General features: G+C 36.3%; 1 protein-coding gene across 1 annotated transcript; it reads right to left on the bottom strand.

The window, feature by feature from the left end:
* Nucleotides 1-6434: 6434 nt before the first annotated feature.
* CENPM (centromere protein M) lies at nt 6435-13607 on the bottom strand. Its single transcript, XM_032221975.1, has 6 exons — nt 13501-13607; nt 12600-12679; nt 11221-11319; nt 9634-9713; nt 9172-9263; nt 6435-7037 (listed from the first exon to the last, which is right to left on the bottom strand). Exons 1-6 carry the CDS (start codon nt 13603-13605, stop codon nt 6897-6899), a joined length of 597 nt encoding a protein of 198 aa, XP_032077866.1. The 5' UTR covers nt 13606-13607; the 3' UTR covers nt 6435-6896.
* Nucleotides 13608-22205: the final 8598 nt, after the last annotated feature.

Below are 22205 nucleotides of genomic sequence, written 5' to 3' on the forward strand. Positions count from 1 at the left end.
GCTTTACTTATCCCATAGCCATGGTTACTCTCTGTAGGAATAGACTGAAGTTTGGCCTGATCCAGAAAAGCTCTTCTGGAGCTATTCTCTTATTCCCAGCAGACAGTTGTGACTCAGTAGCTGAAAACAGCTTAATTCTGTTACATAATCCCCAATTTGGAATCTTCTGGATGTGTTAAAGAACACCTTCCATTATCTCCTGCTAGCATAGGAACTGTAGCCAGTCCAAAGAACAACAGTTTGGGAAAAGCAGGCATGTACCACTGTTGATACTGTCAAACCAAGAAAGGACTCAAAAGCTGATTTAAGCTCCTTGCTTTATAACCGACAATCTTTTCATGGGATTTTCAACCAGCCTTCTCCATCTTGGTGTCCTCCAGTTGTGCTGCAATAGGAAAGACTGCCAAGATTAAAAACCATCCAACTAAACATTTAACCAAATCACATTGCATTTCACAAAAAATATTTGCAGATCTTTTCAAGCAGTTAAACAGCAGGCTGAGGGTTATTCGTAGGGCATTTTTGAATTATTCTGAATAATGAATGAATCTGAAAATGTGATAAAGTCCATAAAGATCATAATTCCCCAAGAGAAAACAATGCCAGGGAGATTTATCTCTCTTTCTGTTTCTCTCTTCTTGCATATTCATCCTTATGAATTTTTATGGAATAGAGTCAAGCTCATGCCTGATTCTTTTGCAGAAATAAAAAAAAATGTTCTTAACATTGCCTTAGTTTTTCCCTACTGTTTACCAAAAAAAATGGTGGGAAAAAATGGGATAGGACAGGACAGGATAGGATAGAATTATTTATTAGCCAAGTGTGATTGGACACACAAGATATTTGTCTTTGGTGCATATGCATATAAAGAAAAATGAAGCTATCCATCAATAAATCCAGGGAGAGCTATAGAATCAATTGTGATTGGAATGGCCTGTAAGCTTAATATAATATATAATAATATATTATTAAATACACTTAATATAATGTATACTTAGTATAATACTGTAAATATATTTTGCATTTGTTTGCCAGAAAGATGTGAATTGGCAGAAAAGATGTGAATTGGCCTGTACTTACTGGCCTTGTTTTTAATCTCTGTGTTTGGGAAATTTTGTACTTTAACAAAAACATTTGATATTCTCAACTGGGACCCTCATAATGTCAGATGAAAGAACAAAATATATGAAAATTAGTAATTTGTATTTGGGGCATATTTTTTCAATTTAAGATAAGAGCCAGTCTGATGTAGCGGTTAAGGCATCAGGCTGGTGGATGCTGTTCTAATTCAGCCTCAGCTACAAAGCTAATTGTATGACCTGGGGCCAGTTACTTTCTCTCAGGAAAAAGGCAATGGCAAACTATTTGGAAAAAACAAATCTTGCCAAGAAACGTGCAGGAACTTGTCCAGGCAGTTCCCCGGAATCAACACTTAACTAATTAAAAAAAGTTTTGTTTCCTGCTTCTCTATCTTCAACCCACTTCTGCCTCTAACATCAACCTGATTTATGAATATGTTTATTTACTAACCTTAAATTATATTAAAGTAAATTATATTAAACTATTGTAAAGTAACTTTACAATCCCCAAGGCATGTCACAACTTTTGAGCACCCCTAATGTTTGGAAATTGAAAGCTGAAAAATTTGACACACCCTAAATTAAGTAAGTAACTTTCCGTGTTCTTGAAAAGGCAGTTACTAACTACTCTGCATTGTTATGTTGGGAAGCATAAAAATCAAAGTAATTAAGACACGGAATGAGAAAAGACACCTCTGGCAGAGTAGCCCATGAATGTTTCTGGTGCTCAGTTGCCTCTGACTAATGCACAATACTATTCAGTACATATTGTTCTCTAAAATTACATGTCAACTGTTCAACAGATTTAATGATACAATTTCTATCTGTTCTCCTAAAATAGTCTTTCCCAGCCAGCTTTATATCTGTGTAGGAAAAACGCCATCTGCTGTTATGCTTCGTGTTTTTTATTAGTCTAGGTGCACAGGGTTTCTTAACCAGGCCACATAGAGTATCATACAGCCCCACCAATCACTTTACTTTGAAAAGTAGCCGAAGAAAAAGCAGTTGTGATGAAAGAAATGTCCTTCTGGGTTCGGCTCCAAATGGGGAAAAAGATACTGGAGAGATGGAGGCTGCTTGGAAAGATGGTTTATTGGTGGACAGCATCACATGGCTTGAGTCCTGAACAGAAAAGGTGATCACATGCTTCAGTGTTGGTGGAGAAAAAGAGAAGGAAGGACTGAGATGCTGAGTCCCTGGTTTTATGCCCTCTCTGGCCTTTGATCTTGATCTTGTATTCTGATTGGTTGTCAGACTCCCATGGGGCCATGCAGGGGCCACTCTCTAGGCTGCATTTTGAATCCAGAGTTGGTTGAGTTCTCAGATGCCATGTGGTGAGTTGGGTAAAGTGCCAATATTATCATGCCTTAATCCCATCCCCCTGGAGCTGAAGGGGAGAACTCTTTATTATGTAAAGGGATGGCTTGACCTTCTTAATGGCCCATTGACAAAGTGGGTGAAGGCAGGAAGCTACAGGGAGCTATTCTCTCTTTATAAAACATTTTTCTTCCTTTTCACATCCAGAGAAATATAATATTCTGCCTTTTCGATATTTCCTACGATATTTCATTTTTCTGGGAGAGGACTGGGTGATAACTTTCCACAGTTGTATAACCTGTCTGCTGGGATGTTCCATTAGTAATTGAATCTGTGAGTAAATTCAGTTCAGTGTCATAGCTTCTTGTTATTAACACATGGAGAAAAGTATTATCTTCTGAGCATTTGAACAGATTTTGTATAAACACAAGTTAGAACCCAAATTAGTGATAAGATAGCTGATAAATCTTAGTTAAACTATCATAGCTTTATTCTTTCAGGGTAGATAGGAAAAAAACAAAGGAAAAGTTATAACTTTGAAGTTATATTTATACAAATAAAAAGTGTCTATTAAACTATTAATATATTTTAGATAGTGTGTATTAAACTATTAATATATTTTATAATTTAATTCTTTACAGAATTACAAGGAGAAATCCTCGAAAGTAGCTTAATTTTATCAGAATGGAGTCACTAATAAAGGAAAATTAAATCCTGAGTATTAATTAGCTCCAGTTTCCAAGATACAGCTTCAGGTCAAAATTGCATCAAAATAATTCAAAATTACAAGGGTGTGTGTGATTACGCTCCATAACATTTCTGCAAAATGTGATATAGCAACGAGAATGGTGCCACACCAATCATTATAAATTTATCTTTTTTATACCAATAATATAACTTTCAATTCATTTATTGGTTTTTCATGTAACATTTTCATGCTTTTTCCATGAAAAGCTTTCAAGGTCTAACATCAGATTAAATGACAAGGTTCCATCTTTATTCGGTATTTAAACTCTGCTTTTTGGCTTTTCTCTTGTGAACTGCAGTAGGATCAACTCTAGGGAGATTCCAGCAGTAATTGGCAAACATGGACAGATTCCATTTCCCTTGGAATCTTTTCTCCATGCCTGCAATATATGGTGGAATCTCCCCTCCCCCCATGCTCATCATTCACTGCCCCACAGTTCATAGGGAAATAGTTTAAATGCGAGTTTGAATTTTCAGTGACATGTTTGCACCAAATGCTTCATAGAATTTAAGCAAATTTTCCATGTTTTTGAAAGTCATGTCTTGTTGTTCTCAAAGTGAAGATAAATTTATACAATTCCATGTGGTACCATTTTCATTCTTCTAATGTACTTTGTTGAGAAGTTATGAGGCATCATGGTCATTAGACACCTCCCTCCCTTGCAGGGAAATATACTTGTCTGTGTATAAATCTTGATTATGAAATATATCTTTAAAACTTTAGCCAACCAGCACCTTTATCACCGGTTTTCTAATTCATCTCATCAAAATATGCAAACACATTTTATCTCGGAGGTCGATAACTTTCCAAACTTTGTAGACCAATGGAATTTACCTCTTACTGTTGGATTAGACACTCCACTCATGCAGTGGTATTAGCATATGTATACCGGTAAGCAGCAGCCTGAAATCTTTAGATTTAATTACATGCATTTAATAAGTCTCCTATCACCATCTTGAGGTTATAGTAGAAATTGCAATTTGTACGGTGTGTGTGTGAGAGAGGGAGGGGGAGGGAGGGAGGGAGAGAGAGGGGGGGAGAGAGAGAGAGAGAACAACCCACACTTATTTCTTTTAACAATTATTACTTTATTTATTCTAGGAGTTCAAAATGGCCTCACACATTCTCACCAAAATACTGTATATGAATAAAGCTGAACCTGGATCGTCTTCGTTTCCTAATAGTTTATGGGGCCTTGGCTACCACGGTGTCCTCCCCCACAATGCCAATTTGGAAAAAACAAACAAAAATTCTTATTATACCCAGACTAGAATAGGCCCGAGGAAGGAATACAGTCAATAAAAGAAGACATAGGTGTGTAAAAGGTATTAAAAGGCACAGGATAGGGAGACATAAATAGTTACATAAAAGTTACAAAATATACAATGTTGACTGGAAATAGGATAAATTAAAGAGAGTGCACTGTTAGATTGTACAATTTATTGTGGTAGCAGACTAGGGGCTTGTACCTCTAGATGAGGCTAAGAAGTCATCAACCAGCAGATTTTGTGTACTTTTGTATACTGGCAACATTGTTATGTTGTGGCACAATTGATACCTGAAAGTAGCAGAAAAATATACAATTGTCACATGTACCCTGGATACTTGTTGAGGATGAAGTTGATGTACTTTTTTAATGTGAGCACTGGAGAACATGCTAGTGCTCCCCTATGGCCAGAATTGCAATGGTATTACCATTCTGAGAATAGCCGTTCTGCATTGTGCCTCATGCACGGTTGAGGAAGAATAATGACATCGCGAAAAAAGATAAAAGGCCGGTTTGCCATGGGGGAGGGAAGATACTTAATGAAGTTTGGGGTCCTAGTTAAGTTAGACTGGCATTGTTATGCACTGTTTAATGATCGTTTTGGCCTGCTCATAACCCATATTAAGAAGAGACACAAATAGGCCATAGAGGCGGTTTAGTCACAATTATTTCTTTTCAGCTGGATTGGAAATTATCACTTAGTTGGGGGTGGAGAGATCAGGGGGCAGAGGGTTAATCTAAAGTGACAGCTTAGTATGGCCAGCCACAATTTAGCCTCCACTTATATGAGGTTCTTCTCCAACTGTAGGGTGGCAACAGACACATGCTTAGAAAAAAAGAACTTATAGAGATAAGCTTGGAAGAATTTTTATTGTGAAAGCTCTATAGGGGGAAAATTGTCAAAAAAAAGGCCTAGCTTAACAGCATAAAAAAGCTGTTCTAGTGGATAGAATAGAATTTGACTAGAAGAGCTATAGGCACACAATGGCCATCTTTTGTCCTAAAGGTGGCAGATGAGCTCTTCTGTTTACTTTGCTGCTTTAAAGTCATAGCTTTTAAAGCAGCAAAGAAGATGCCACCTTGTGGGCGGAATATTTTTCGATAAACTGCTAGAACATTACACACCAATAGGTCATGATTGGCCTTCCCTGGAACATTGATAAAAATGATCACCGATGAATTTGACTTTCAAGATTGAGGGAGATTGGGAAATGGATTCACTATATCCAACTGGAAAACAAATGTTGAGTTACAATTTACACGAGACAGTTTAAACTACAAATGCTGTGGAAATATTCACAAGTTTCATGACTTTGGGGAATAAAATTCCACTGTTAGGAAAGATCTCAATATCTTAAGAGAAAGGCTTATTATTATGAATCAATCAAGGATATTTTATCTACAGTAGATCAGAAGCCATTGTGGACATTCTGAGTGACATTGATAGACTGTTAACAGAGGTCTTTGAAGTTTACTTTGGCTGTTGGTTTTACCAGTTAACCATGTTTCCATGTAGTAGATAGATGTCAGACTAAGTGGATTCGGAAAAGAATGTTGTAGAAATTTATAAGTTATGTGCCTGTTTTGCAAGGGGCCAGTGTTATTATCTTTGAAATATATTTATCAGCATTCAACTGGGGACGGGGACACACAATATATATATATGTTTGGATTTGTATGCACTTTTTTAGTCTTCATTTTGTTTTGCTTTTGTATTATCTTCTCTCTTTCCTCTTTTTTGGAATGTGTATTTTAATGTTTTGTGTAATTAAAAAATTATACTAAAAAGAAAAGCTACTCTTCTGAAAAAAATACTTGCTTTCCATACAAAAAAAAAGGCTTAAAGAAGACATCCTATTTGCAGCCCTTTTCAAAGAAAGTTTATCTTGATGCTAAATCTTCCAATTTTGGGAAACCCTTTTGTTATTGTGAGTAGAAATATAGTTTAGTTGCATTGGATACGCATCTCTAGTTATCCAAAAGGCCAGTTGCTCTATAATAATTAATCAAAAATCTGCTTTTTTTTTGCCCAGCCTGTCACTGAGGTTCTTCTCAGAATAATACATGTTCTATGTGCTGCAACTTGCAGGGCTTCCATTTTGCTTGATATACAGATCTGTGAGAAACAGTTTTCTTCATGAAGATCCTGAAGACACTGGAGATATTTATCTGTATGCAAATGGCATTAAGAAACTTGTTCTAGAAATTCACTCTGGAAACACCACAGTTTTCATGTATTATACCTGTGTTTATATGCCAACTATTTTGATTGACTGCTGTATACTTGAGAATTAGGCTTTGAGGAGGAGGTATCATAATTCCTGACAAGTCCAGGCTAATTTGGCTCCTTTAAGACATCTGAAGTCTATTTGGAAAGTCTATCCCATATGAAAAAATAGTAGGTAAGATTTATTTCTGACAGTGATATTTATGTTCAGTCCACTCAGAAATCATAGATAATAGTACTGGAAAATACAATGATGGTTTATGCCAAATAACTTGAGTCTTCAATGGAGCATTTCATTAAAGAACTGAAAGAAAGGGAAGACATCCCTGATACATGACCAGCGCATATTTGTAACATCCGGAGAAGTCTCTGAGCTGTGACAGTTCTGACTTTTTCACACTGAAAAGAGGAAAACAAAAGATCAAACAACACTTTAAAAATATGTGTAGAAGACTGGGGGGGGGAGGCAAATATATTCTTATTCTGCAAAAATGGGTAAATCCCAAAGGCCACTTGGTCATTTGGATTTACCCATACCCATTGTCATGATCTGCCAGAGAAAGTGTATTGTCAGGTACAGTGAATTACTGAGAGATAATTCTCAATTTACAACTATTTGTTTAGCATCTGTTTGAAATTGCTAACTTTTCAGATGACTACATCCTCCCCCATTCTGTCAGGACCTATCCTTTCATCCCCCTCCACCCCCTACCATCACAACTGATTAAGTTTCTTGGGTGAGAAGCAAAACTTCTTCCTCAAAGAAAAAGCAGTCCAATTGCCTTTGAAAAAGCCCCTTCAAGACAACTATGATCTGGATGACTGAGAGACATAGCACTGAAAAAGGTGACTTATGATTGGTCTTCCCATTTATGACTGTTGTAACATGACTACAGTCACATGATCAAAATGTGGATGCCTGGCAACAGGCATGTATTTACAACAGTTGCAGCATCCCAAGGTCACGCAATCACCACCTGTGACCTTCCCAGCTGGCTTCTGACAAAGTCAGTGGGAAAGCCAGATTTGCTAAACAATCATGTGCTTTATTTAACAACTGCAGTGATTCACTTAACCATTGTAAAAAAAGGTTGTAAACTTGAGCGTGACTCAGTTAATAGCCACCTTGCTTAACAACAAAAATTCTGGTCCCAATTGTAGTTGAAGTCAAGGACTACCTGCATAGAAGAAATCTGTTCAAAGCTTCATGCAAGCAAGCCAAATTTCAACCATTCCTCTACAGCAAATGGAGAGTTTCCAAACCTGAATTTAGCTTGACCGAGTTCAGAAAAATATAACATCCAACTGAAAATGTGAAGTGCAAAAATGCTTATTTTTTAATTACTGCTGCTCCATTATAGTTAAAAGTAGGATTAACTATTTTTTGGGATAGATGTGCTGCCACTATTTGGCGAATATAACAGGTTGTTATCTGAGCAATACACAATGATAGCTTTTTCTTCCCAAGCTCAAAAATTTGGAATTACTTCATTGTTACATTAATCATGATTATTCGTTATCACCCTCTTCTGGAAAAGCCACAGGAAGATTTCACCTTGATACTGAGTAGGGCAAAAGCAATTCTTCACAACTACAGTATCTTTATGGGCAAACACAAGAATTATATTTATTTGATTTATAATTATTATAATTATTTTTATTGGTGAAATCAATCAATTGACCATAAGCTTTCCTCACACTTGGCTATTTTTATAACTCAAAAAAATAACCTCAAGGGTAAGAACTTGCAGATCAAGGGCAACATGTGCCCCTTGGCAATATTAGGTTGACTAATCAATAGCAATAGCACTTAGTAATATAGCAATAGCACATATACCATTTCACAGTGCTTTACAGCCCTCTCTAAGCAGTTTGCAGAGTCAGCATATTGCCCCCCCAATAATCTGGGTCCTCGTTTTACCCACCTCGGAAGGATGGAAGGCTGAGTCAAGGTGGCGCAGTGGTTAAATGCAGCACTGCAGGCTACTGCTAGATCAGCAGGTCAGCGGTTCAAATCTCACCGGCTCAGGGTTGACTCAGCCTTCCATCCTTCCGAGGTGGGTAAAATGAGGACCCAGATTGTTGGGGGCAATATGCTGACTCTCTGTAAACCGCTTAGAGAGGCCTGAAAGGCCTATGAAGCGGTATATAAGTCTACTGCTATTGCTATTGCTGAGTCAACCTTGAGTCAGCTACACTTTTTTATTTTAGAAACTGTCAACTTCTCCAAGAAACCCATTGGGCAAGGTGGAAAAAAATTAAACCATTAGCATGCTGCTTCTCATAGATTTTTGTGGGTGGGTGGGGGGGAATAACTTTATTCTATTTTTGCCAGGTTGTTAAATGAACATTGGGAAGGCTAAAGAGACAGTGAATAACTGGAAATAGAAATAAGAAGAATGTTAGCCTATAGGAGATAATATTTGATTATTTGGCTGATTATTTAAAAACTGGCATATATTGGTACTAGACAGCAAAATGAATGTGTTAGTTAAACAATACAACTATATATAATTTTTAAAAAAAGTCTTACTTCAAGCTCACAGAACAAGACAGGGCTACAGTAACGATCTGCTAGCTTCCAGACAGCATCCATTTCCACACTGATTTTATTCATTCTACCTACTATTTTTTTAAAAAAGACAAGAAAAGGAGACATTTTCAGACTTTTTTCCCCCAGGTATTTTTTGTTTCTTTTATTTAATATCAATAATATATTATTGGTAAAAACAGTAAGCATTTATATTTAAGCCCTGAATAAAAACCTTGAACATTAAACAGAGCTGATTCTGGTATAACAAATTGCTAAATGGTAACAGATTATTAAGTAAAAGTATACAAATATGAAAGATGGAGCACTGGTTAGCTGTCAGAATTTAAGTAACAACCTGCTACATTTGAGATAAAGTACTGGTTGTTGAATAGAATAGACTGCCTGCCAAGTAGTGTTAGATTTGATGGATTGTTTTCAGCAGCAAATGTATCTCATACATACCACCAGTAACCAGAAGGCACACTTTTCCAAGGAAAAAGTTTGCATCTACATGTGTAAGGGAAGCTTCTATATCTTCAAAACTGGCAAAAAAGCAAATAAAAGGAAACAAAATGCAGGGTTTTTACAAATGCAAAGAAATCCCTTGCTATATTCATAGTGATAACAGCTTTTAATAAATCATAAGAAAAAGAAAGAGGCCCCCCATTAGTGAACAAATGCTTATGTTTCAAAGAAATTTTTATTTACATTTCAATTAGAACATAATTGCTCTTTCAGTTTTTATATAATCTCTTTTGTTACTGAATTCCTGAAGGAGCAAATTTCTCTAGATAATATTCAAGTTTAGAAGAAAAAAACCTATTATTTTAATGATATTAGCAATTTATTAAATAGGATTTCATTCTTTTTTTTAGATTTTTATCCCTGTTTTATTATATAAATAACTTAAGCCAGAGAATTTACCTAATGTACCTAATTTTACATACTTTAGAATGATATTTAAAAATGAGAGCTTATAGTTTTAAATCTTTTTATATATATATATATAAAAAACATTTATTTCCATTTTCATTTCATACAATCACATGTATACTGTGCATGACCGGGGCATATAACATTGAATAATAAACACATCCCTCGCTTTCATAGACCATACCCCCCAAAATACAAACCCAATATGCCACCTTGACCCACCATACACCCTCTTTCACCCCCTCCAACTTACATTCTTCCTTCCAACATTCCCCTCTACTACCTACTTCTCCTCCCCCTCTATCGCTCCTCTCTCCCAATACATTCCCTCCCTTCCTTCTCCTCCTACCTCCAATCCTCTCTCCCACCCTCGCTACCCCTCTTTCTTCTTTCACTCTACTCCTCCCTTTGGTGTATTTCTATTGTCTATCAATATATTCAGCTTGTCCTATTTTTACACTAACATTAAAAAGCCACAGTATACAAGTGCAATCATGTGCTTTGAGATCTAAGACATATTATATTTCCCCCCTCCCCCCTCCCGCTAAAACCCCACCTCCCTTCCCTCCCCCCTGACTTCCCAGAGCCCGTACACGGTATAGCTTTTTAACAAACACAGTCTAAGGTATCTTAAAAACAAAGCAGAAGAAAAGGATCGAAAGGATCTCTGCGTTGAACTCAGCTTCTTACTGTTACCCAAGCTTTAAACAGTTTAAGTTATTACTAATCTTAAGCATATGCTATCTGGAATTTCTTAGTCCCATATTTGCTTTGTTTATAGTCAATCCATTTTTTCCAGTCTCGTTTATATCTCTCGTTTGAGTGGTCTTTAAGATATGCTGAGATTTTTGCCATCTCGGCTAAGTTTATAACTTTCAAAGTCCATTCTTGAGTTGTAGGTACGTCTTCCTTCTTCCAGTATTGCGCCACCAACAGTCTTGCTGCAGTTATTAGGTACAGAACCAAATTAGTCTCTACCGCTGTAAAGTTTTAAATCTATTCAATGCAAATAGGTAAACATATTCCCCCTTGAGTTTATTACACTTTGCCCAAATTAGTAATTAGACAAACAAATCCCTTCTCCCCTTCTGTCAAATATATTGTTTCTGTTCATACCTGTATTTGCTTTGAACATTAATCATAAAGACAATCAAATCAATCCTTGGTCGGATGTGGTTTCTCTCCACAGGTAAAGGAAGAGAGGCTGTCAAATGGCTAAAAAAAAAACAAAAAAAAAAACCTCTGCATTTTCAGTCAACTGTCCCAAACCAAATTTGTTCTAAAGAAGCTTTATTGGAAAAGAAAATATTAACACTGAAGTATTAAATTAAACTACAGCAGAAAGAAAAAAATAGTCACAAATGTAACATAGTATGATTACACTTAAGTACTAGCTATGGGATTGTATCTGAAGATTAACTTCTGCTAGTTCCAAGTGTGCTGGGCTACAATCTCATTAAAACAAGCCAGAAAGTGAGATAAGCTTGCTATGTGCCAGATATTGGCAAGAAATATTATTAACACAATTGCTGTGAACAATATAACAACTCCATTAAATAGTCAAAGTCTCTACTTCAGTCACCAACTAGCAAACTATATTAAGGAGGAGAGACAGAAATAGGCCATAGAGGCGGTTTAGTCACAATTATTTCTTTTCAGCTGGATTGGAAATTATCACTTAGTTGGGGGTGGAGAGATCAGGGGGCAGAGGGTTAATCTAAAGTGACAGCTTAGTATGGCCAGCTACAATTTAACCTCCACTTACATGAGGTTCTTCTCCAACTGTAGGGTGGCAACAGACACATGCTTAGAAAAAAAGAACTTATAGAGATAAGCTTGGAAGAATTTTTATTGTGAAAGCTCTATAGGGGCAAAATTGTTTAAAAAAGGCCTAGTTTAACAGCATAAAAAAGCTGTTCTAGCTGTTCTAGTGGATAGAATAGAATTTGACTAGAAGAGCTATAGGCATACAATGGCCATCTTTTGTCCTAAAGGTGGCAGATGAGCTCTTCTGTTTACTTTGCTGCTTTAAAAGCTATGATTTTAAAGCAGCAAAGTAAGAAGATGCCATCTTGTGGGAGGAATATTTTTCGATAAATTGCTAGAATATCACACACCAATAGGTCATGAATGGCCTTCCCTGGAACATTTATAAAAATGATCACCAATGAATTTGACTTTCAAGATTGAGGGAGATTGGGAAATGGATTCATTATATCCAAGTGGCAAACAAATGTTGAGATATTAATTATCTAGTTAGGATTAACCCCCGAAAAGGGGGGTATAGAAAACATAATTTATTGATGCGCCTCCCATATCATTTCCAGAAATTGACAACATAATCAAAAGCAAGGACTCTGCAGGTGCAGATTGAACATATATAGCATTTTTGAGCACGCTACTTTACCATAATACCATAGATTAACAAATGTTAATAGGTGAGAACAAAAATTCTGACAATATTTTTTAAGTGGAATCTTTTTTCCACTACTTACATATTTATTTTCAAATCTTGTTTTTCTTTAAGTATAGTTTCTGCTAGTTGCTGCTGAAAAACATCATTTGTTCCCACCAACTATTAATGAGGAAAAAAAGTTAGTTCATATAGCTGCAAGAAAAACAGTGATCAGTTCTAATCTGCTATACTTTTGCTGTCCTCATTCTTCTATTATCAAATTCAATTAGTTGAATTTTATCAGACTCAATAGAAAAAATAGCCATTAACTGGGAGGAATTTAACACGTAGTCTTCATTTTCAGTATAACAGGTCATAAATGTGTCATTGTCAATACTTCCTTAGTTTAGTTTACTTGGCAACATTCAAAAAGTGATTTTCTTTCAGTATCCTTTTTCAATTTCCCAATCTAGGCTATACATCTGGAAATTCCAGATATTATCTCACCAAAGTATTAGCCAGATCCAAGCCTCGGGAGCTTTTCTTGACATAGGCTAAGAAGCTGCCGTCAACTACTGGGACCTGGGATACTTAATAAATACAGAGGTGTCCTACTCTCAAAGACATCCATTTACTTTCCAGTCCCAAAGGTGCTTTTTTTCAAGAGGCAACTAGACCTGGATGACTGAGAATCTCCATAGCTATCTACTTTGCAGATTTCTCCTTCGGAATCGAGAGGCGTGACTATTCCATAAGCGAAATCATTCCGAAGGATGTCGCTCCTTGGAAAGTTTCAGCGCAACTCCCGTGTCAAGCTGAAACCACCCAACTCCCAGGTCAGCGGGCTAAAAAGAGAGAGACCCGGCGGCCACTGGCTGAAGGACGGGATCGGTTTTTTTAACCCGTTTTCAACTCAGGACCTCAGAACCGATAACCGGAGAAGGGACGGCAAGCGCAGACGTTACCCGCGTTACCTGCTTTATAGACCTTACGATACGTACCAAAATGGTCGCAGAATGAAGTGTTGGGAGTTTGCCGAAGGCACTCAACGTCGACATTATCACAACTAAGAAAAGCTCATTCTCTTTTTCAAAACTACCGCCCATTAGCGTCGCCGTGACGTCATTATATCGTCGCCTGCGGACTGTCAGAAGACGAGGCAGGAACTAGACCTCTTTTTTTTTCTGCGCATGTTCGGGCGGTTGCGCGGAGCATGCGCGTTACATCAGAAGCGCTGGGTTTGTTGCTGATATGCGCCGCAGAACCTGATCCGAGTCCGGCGTTTTGGACAGTACGTCCGTTAGTCTCGCTGTTTTCTCTCGGGCAGCAAGGAATAAATACACGCAACGCTGGGCTCTCCTGAATGAAGTGATTGTAACCACGAATGAAACTCCAAACATGCACTTTATACAAAAGATAAAATTTTGTCACGGGTTTCATTTCTCTTTTATAAATTTCTAAGTCAGCGTGGATAACCTATCCCCCCAAAGCTTGCATGCAGCCCTTTTGCTCTTATTTCAATACCAATAAACTAAAAACTGATGGCTTGGAAATCCGCATGAATAAAAACTATAGGGTCTCTACCCGTGGAGGCACATTCCATTAAAAAGGAAAGAAAACGAAATATCACTTATTATTGCAGACACCCCTCCGTGTGCAACTATGGCTCTTGACTACCAAGAGCGCCACCTAGTTTTCGCTCAGTTATTCTGTTATCAGGGCAAGCTAAAATTAGCGCTGCTCGTGAAACCTAGGCTCCGAAGAACATAATGCTGTTGCATGACCTATTTAATTTTTGTTTTGTGTATCAAGGGGAAAAGAGAACGCGTTCATATGCCCTGCCTTATGCAGAGGCTTGTAAAATGCCTCTGCTATTCTCTGTCCCCAGTGTTGTACTTTTAAGAGAAAATTGTTTCCTTTGTTTGAAATTTCAAGTTCAGTTCTTGATACGAATCAGATATTTTGAACACTGAATAGGTTAAGAGGCTATTGAAAGAATAATGGGGAAAAATAAGCGATCGAAATTCTCTTACTGTTTTCTCTTTTATTTTTTCTCTTTAAGGAAATAGAGTTAGCCCCAAATACTGTTTATGTGGCAGTAAGGTGTGTTTTACTGTAAATTACTGTAGGTTTTGTTCATGGATCCAAATCCACAAATATTTTAATAAAGTTTTACTGTAGTTTTTAAAGAAATCATTTTGAATATTAATTTGTAAAAATAAATGTACATATGTATGTAAGTATTGATTTTAAAGGAATTTCTTTTCTTTAAAAGCATGGACTGTTATGTCCTGATTATTTATAACATTTATATACCTCTTTCTAAACTTTTGGTGATTTACAGTAACACTGTATCTAATCATATTAAGTCAATTGTTAAAACAATAAATAAAACTCAATATTCAAAATAGAACAATAAAGCATCAACTCTGCACAAATAGTAGAGTCCTACTCCAAAAATTTGTTGGAACAGTCACACCTTTTACCCCGTTCTAGAAGGTCAGCTGTGACTTCTAAGGAGACTCATTTGGGTTGTAACCAGGGGTGAAATTCAGCAGGTTCTGGAGAACCGGTAGCAGAAATTTTGAGTAGTTTGGAGAACCGGCAAATACCACCTCTGACTGACCCCAGAGTGGGGTAGGAATGGAGATTTTGCATTATCCTTTCCCTGCCACACCCAAAAAGCCATGCCCTCAGAACCTGTAGTAAAAAAATGAATTTCACCACTGGTTGAGTCCTTTAAATACTTGTATGCTTGTTAGTATCGCTTTATATAGCAGCAATTTGACTTGTGAATATATAGTACCACATATTTGAAATCATAATTCAAAACTCAGAGGCGCAGGGGCTTTCTTGTCTATCCTAGTCTTTGGAAGAACACCAAAATAGAAGGAAACTGCATTGACCTCAAAAATGGCTTTTGTTTTTGTATTGAAAAACAATTATCTTAATTTTTCTATTATCATTTTTTTTTAGTTTATGATCAAAGACTTACATTTAAAAATGCTTAACAAGCAAAGGAAATAAATTAAAAGCATGAAATCAAATCAGTATGTAAATGCATAAATCCATTTAGTAAATAGCTATGGTAGTTTTTATGTACTAAATGACAACCAGCCAATGTATGTTTGGGTGAATTTCAGGCTTTTGACTTTTAATGGCAATTGCAATGAAGCAGAACATAGCATCTTAGAAGTTTCTATGAAAATATCTACTGAACAGTAAAATTATAGACTCACTAAGGACTTGAAGACAACATTTGAGAGAATTATGTGAGAAAAGTTAAGGAGGAAGGAAGCTACAACTTCAATTGGTTTCCATTTCCTCCAATTATCATACTACTTTTCAGCCCTGGATTTGGGGATTACTGAAGATTTTTTTCTTTTCAAGGATATACTTATCTGTTCTCCCTTAAAAAGAATTGTGTTAGTCTATCACAGTTCATTGACTTCTAATCAAAAGCATCAGTTCAATCCAAAAATAAACTTCTTTGCAATCACTGTAGAAAGTTAAGATGGTATTCCAAATGTAAAATTGAAAACAATAGGAATGAGTCACTTTTTTTTTTTTTAATGAAAGAAAGTGAAATGGATGAACTCAAGCAGACCAATATCTGGAATCAAGCTTATATACATTCCCTCAAATAAAGTATTTGAGGTTTACAGTGCTATGCTGGATGTGGAACTTCAATTTTGGTCCCAAATCCAGAGTATTTTTCTGAGTAACAGACAGGGGTGGTATTCACCATGTTCTGACCAGTTCTGGAAAACTGGGAGTGAAAATTTTGAGTAGTTTGGAGAACCGGTAAATACCACCTTTAGCTGGCCCCACCCCCATCTATTCTCTGCCTCCCAAGTCCCAGCTGACCAGGAAGGAATGGGGATTTTACAGTATCATTCCCCTGGAGTGGAGTGGGAATGGAGATTTGACAGTATCCTTCCCCTGCCATGGCCACCAAGCCATGCCCACAGAACCGGTAATAAAAAAAAATTTGAATTCCACCATTGGTAACAGACAACAACAAAGACAGATGTATTTTTTAAAGAAGTTGTTCAAAATGCAGGAACAGCCTCCTCCTATTTGCTACTATTATTTGACTAACCCCTAGAAAAATTCATGTTAATGCTGCTCAGCTATGCTTGGAAGCCTGAGGGGGAGAGCACCAGAGAAGGATATGGAGATGGGTGTGACTGCTTTTCTCCCCTCCCTTCCCCCCCCTTAAGGTTTTCATGTTAATTGATTCAGCTAGGAGTCATCTGCTCCACCTGGGATTGTATGTCTGTGATCAAAAAGATGAAATATGCCATCATAAAGATTGACTGGATTGAATATTTGAATGAAAGCAGAGAATATTAGATAGGAAGAATGGGAGGATTGAGAGTAAGTCAAAACTTTCCTCAGCTTTCCCATATATCTTCCTAGACTTGGTTTTCCATTAAAAACAGTAGATTTATTTAGTGCATTAGGATAGCTACTACTACCCTTAGCAGCAATGGCAAGTCAGATTGCTTTGGGAAGACTGCAAACAAGATCAAGGGAGAAGAGTGTTTATAAGGGATTCTTGATGCTCTCTGAGCTTGGTTGTTTTTTAGCAGACATTTCATTACCCAAACTAGGTGACCTCATCATTAATGTCACAAGAAACAACCAAGCTCAGAGAGCACCAAGGACCCCTCAACTCTGAGCTACAAATATTCTCTTTTGACACAAGAGTGTTTCTTTAAGATTTATCTCTGGATGCCAATGACAAAGTCCTTTGACTTAATTCCATTTAGCTTGCATTTATAGACATGCTCAATAAGTGTATCTGGTTCTCTTCCATCTCCTTTTTAAATATATGACAGCCTATAATGGACTTCCTGAGCAAGAACAACAATCCTACAAATTATCTGTTCTGCACTGTATGGAGATGTTGGAAGAAGTTGCTAGGATACATTATGTTAGGGAAGAAACTTCTGTGTGTCTCTGACTGTCTTCTTTGACCTACTTGGGAGTCTTAAAAAGTCCTAATTTGGTATACTTTAGAGTATTAAAAGTATAATCATAATTCAAACACATTTCATAATCATAATTCTCTGATACATACTAGGGGATTCAAGTCTTGGAAGCTATATATTGGAGAAGGACTTAGTGTGGTCATTGACAGCAGTCTGAATATGAGTCAGCAGTATGGACCAGGTTATATAAGAACTCATACAGAAGCACCATATGAAAAATATGTAACATTATTCTACCTTAGTCTGGTGGTGTGGTTGCCCCTGAATTACTATTCTTATTATTATTCTTATTATTCTTATTATTATTCTTACTATGGAAGAAGGGCATTTATAGAACAGGTTCAATAGAAATGATACAGAGACTTGAAGACAAATTGAAGGACCCTTGGAAGTTCAATGAGAGAAAAGAAGACAGAGAGGAGAAATAATAGTGTTGTTTGTTTGCTATTGAGTAAGTTTATGTAACAGCCTATCTCACATTAGGACTCTTCAAGTACCGGTACATGAAAAGGTACCTAAGAGAAGATGGTCATGAAATATTTTCCATTTGCACAGAAATAGGATAAGAAATAATGAATATAAGTTGCAGCTATCTAGATTTCATTTTCAATAAGAACAAACTGAAAGGCAGTAAGATCTGTACAACCACACAACAGTTTATCTATAGAGGCTGTGGATTCTCTATCTCTGGAAGTTTTTAAAAAGACTGAACAGCCATCTCTTGAGATGGTTTAATTGATTTTTCTGAACATTGCAGAGAGTTGGACTAGATCAGGGCTGTCAAACTCCTGGCCTGCAGGCTGGATACATCATGTGCTGGCCACGCCCATCGCCACGCCCAGTGTAGCGAAGGGGAGGAAAGTCCCGATACATCATGTGAAGCTGCCGTGATGATGTGAATTTAACACCCCTGGACTAGATGATCCTTGAGGTCCCTTCCAACTCCACACTTTTATTTATTCAAATTGAAATAAATAAATAAATAAATATTTACTTACTACAATTCTTAGGCTATAGCAATATGCATTTTATTGGTTATTTATCAGTTAGACAATAAAAGCCTCAAATTCTAATCAATAGGTAGAATTCAGATTATATGGGTTAAAAAATAGCCATTAACAATAGTTTTTGCAAATGTGTCTTATTCTTTAAATTGAACGGATTAGTTTTTCTTCTACTACTTTTTATATTCTTTTTTTTTATACCTATGGATTAAAATCTTTTTCCTTATTTTTATAATACTGGATTGGATGGTGGGTTTTTTTTTTGCTCCATTTAAGAATTTTGTTTTCTTTAAGCCTGGAATATAAAGAAGATATAAAAGGAATATAAAGAAGGCTGTAATAACAGAGGGAAATAAAGTAACACTGCCACTTGGAGCCTGGAGGCTTGGAAAGCTTGGAAATATTGTTTTTTCTTTTTTCTCTTTGATCATTTGATTTTGCATTTCAAGGTTCCTCAGCTTGTTTACAGAGAGTGATAGTGAGAAGGGCATGAGTTGTTTATACAGGTACTTTTCGAGAGCTTCATTGGCAGCTGGAGTGGAGTGAAAACAAAGCCTTGTTTTGAAAGATTATAAATGAACTTGCTTTAAATTTAATAAAAAGTTTTGAATGCCAGAGTGGCAGTGTTTACAAGTTGGAAGAATGGCGCAACATGAAAAAGAAACCTTAACATTGCAAAAGATTATAACAGAGATAATTGAGAAGAGATTGGAGAACATGGATCCTAGAACAGCAAAATTTGATGGAAAAAATGAGGCTGTTCAATTGTTCATCAAATGAAGAAAGTGAAGGTCAGAGTTCTAAAAACTGAAGGAAAAAATAAACAAAGAGACAAGAAAATTGTTTATACTGACAGTGAACTGAGCACGGAAAGAGTGGAATATGGAAACGGGAGATAGATGGACTGGAGCTCTACCCCAGATCTCAAAGTATAGAAGAAGAAAAGAGAGAAGAATTGATGGAACTAAGGAGATAAATTTTGTCAGAAGCAGTAGTGATAACCAAAGATAAGCTTATCGAAGAAGCAGATGGAGGGTTTCAAGCTTATACAAGATATGCAATAAGCAATAAGTTGCGAAGAGAAGTCCATACAAAATTTACTAAGGAAATAACCAGAATACTAATGCTACAAATGGCAAGAGACATAAGACTGCACTATTACTGGAAAGACACAGGTTGATGTAATGAAAGCTTATAATAAAAAATTAAGTCAAATTTAGTTAAATTTAGAGCATTATGTATAAAATGAAATGATAATGGATACAGTTAAAGAATTGATTGATAACGATAAGATAGATATAGATATAGATATAGATATAGATATAGATATAGATATAGATAGAGATAGAGATAGAGATAGAGATAGAGATAGAGATAGAGATAGAGATAGAGATAGAGATAGAGATAGAGATAGAGATAGAGATAGAGATAGAGATAGAGATAGAGATAGAGATAGATATAGATATAGATAGATATAGATATAGATATATAGATATGCATATAGATATATATATATGTATATATTGGTTTGATAAGAGGAAGTTTGATATAAATTGCAAATGTTGACTACGAAAATAGGTTTAGAAACTCTGTTATTAAATATAACCAATTTTTAATTAGAAAATGTTATAAAGATGTAATGTTACTGGATGATATTGGGAAGAGCTAATAGAATGCTATTATATGGTTTTACTTTACATTTGGAATATTTTATATAAAAGGACATAAAAACAATTATAGTCAAATGAAGGTTGAGGTATGATGATAGTAATATATATAAATAAAGTTGATTTAAAATATATGATTTGATATGAATTCTAGGTGATGCCTGTGGAAGGGATGCACGGAAGTTTTTGTAACCAATCAACACACTTTCTACAATTTGTAATGGAAGATGGTTTTGTGGTGTTTGTGTGTGTGTGTGTGTGTGTCTTGTCTGTTTGTGTTTATTCAAAAATAAAAAAATCTTTATAAAAAAACAATAGTTTTAAAAGACACAATTAAAATCAGGGGAAGTTAGATTTACAAACTGAGGAAGATGATGTTTGTTTTGCTGAAATGCTTCACAGGCAAAAGCTGTTGAACACCAGACAATGACTGTCTTCTGAGTTTTCAATAAAAATTCAGTCTTAAGGTGATCTGGCCAGTGTGCTTCCATTTGAAAAAAATGTATTTCCTCTATTCTATCATCAGCAGAATGAAAGGAGCAGTTGTCCAATAACTATAAAGATTTCATACCTGAAGGTAATTGTCCACTAGGCATTTATCCTTGAAGATTATTCCAATCTTTTCCCCAATTTGGGGACATGATTCAAAATATTAAGGCTTCCCCCCCCCCCCCTCAGTTCAATTGTATCCAATTCTCAGAGATTGCCTGGAAAAGTTCCTGCAGTTTTCTTGGCAACTATTTTCAAAAGTGGCTAGCCATTGTTTCCTTTCTAAGGTTGAAGGAAAGTTACTAGCCCAAGTTCACTCAGCTGCCTTCATGCCAAGGTGGGACTAGAATTCACAGTCTCCTGGTTTCTAGCCTGATGCCTTAACCACTAAACCACACTGGATCTCAAGACCTATTTTAAGCAAAGATAAATCTCAAATATACTTTTACAATATTGCTGTTTCAATATTATTAAGTTGCTTTTTATTGTATTCTGTGGAAGTTTGGGTCCAACCAATGGAATATGAAGAAGATAGGTTTTAGCTTCTCTAAATCTACTCCCAAAGGAACAACAATACATCCATAATTGCAACAGTACTGCTACTCCAAAATTTGAAACTGTGAAGCTATTCACCATGATGCTAAATCTCACAAATCATTATAATTAGTGTGCTTGTCTTTAAAAACAAACAAAAGTGCAGTACAAAAAATTAATGAGAGTTTAGGAGGATGAAAGTAATATTTTTAAAATGTTTAACTGATTTTGGAAGAAACTTTTACAATCCATATGGAACTGTTTCTAGTTATATAATTCATATACTCAAAAATATTTGGAAAGATTAACAAAATTCAAGTTCATGTTGATTGTATTGCTGCAAGATTGTTTTTCACTAAATGACAATGTATGTTTAGAAGGTCTATGTAGGGTGTAAAGTCAATCTCCAAAAAAGCATTTCCAAGTGTGGATGTAGTCCCTCCCTGCAATACTTTAAATCCTAGTCAAATCTACAATATTCCTTGTGTTAAAAGGCTGCCTTTCAAAGCTGCAGTGCCAAGCGCTCCAAAGCACCTCCGGGAGTTTGAATCCAAGAATCTGAGCTACCTTAATATTTGGAAATAGATACTCAATGTGATGTTTGCTTTGAATTCTCTTTCTGTGGTCCTGAGTTTAAGTTCACCCTACCAACATGTTCCAACATGCATGTGAAAGGCTATTATTGCTCTGGGGAAAAAGCTTGGCTATTGCCTGAATGTGGTGCTTGAGATGGGAGTCAGTGGGAAGTGTCATGTTGTAGCAATGCTGCTCCATTTGAAAGCATCTGTCAAATTGAAAATTGCCTTCCAAAGCTTAGAGCATCTCTCAACCTCTTTCCTTTCCCTTATCCTTTGTATCACATGCAGAGAAGAGCTCTCTGGGCTTGTTGCTATGACAACCGTTGATAGTCCTTATTTGCTTCGGTATTTTGATTGGTTGGGGACAATGTTGCCTCTTTTGTGAGGGTGAAAAAGGAGGAGGCCCACTCAATTGAGAGTAGGATGGAAAGATGCCA

Source organism: Thamnophis elegans, chromosome 7 (genome assembly GCF_009769535.1).
Source record: "Thamnophis elegans isolate rThaEle1 chromosome 7, rThaEle1.pri, whole genome shotgun sequence".
Taxonomy (NCBI): domain Eukaryota; kingdom Metazoa; phylum Chordata; class Lepidosauria; order Squamata; family Colubridae; genus Thamnophis; species Thamnophis elegans.

Coding starts and splice junctions, on each gene's coding strand:
- CENPM (XM_032221975.1), bottom strand. CDS start 13,605: ATGGGCGGTAGTTTTGAAAAAGAGAATGAGCTTTTCTTAGTTGTGATA. Junction 9,264..9,633: donor GTGCCTTCTGGTTACTGGTG/GTATGTATGAGA, acceptor TTAAAAAAATAG/TAGGTAGAATGAATAAAATC. Junction 7,038..9,171: donor TCTTGTTCTGTGAGCTTGAA/GTAAGACTTTTT, acceptor TCCTCTTTTCAG/TGTGAAAAAGTCAGAACTGT.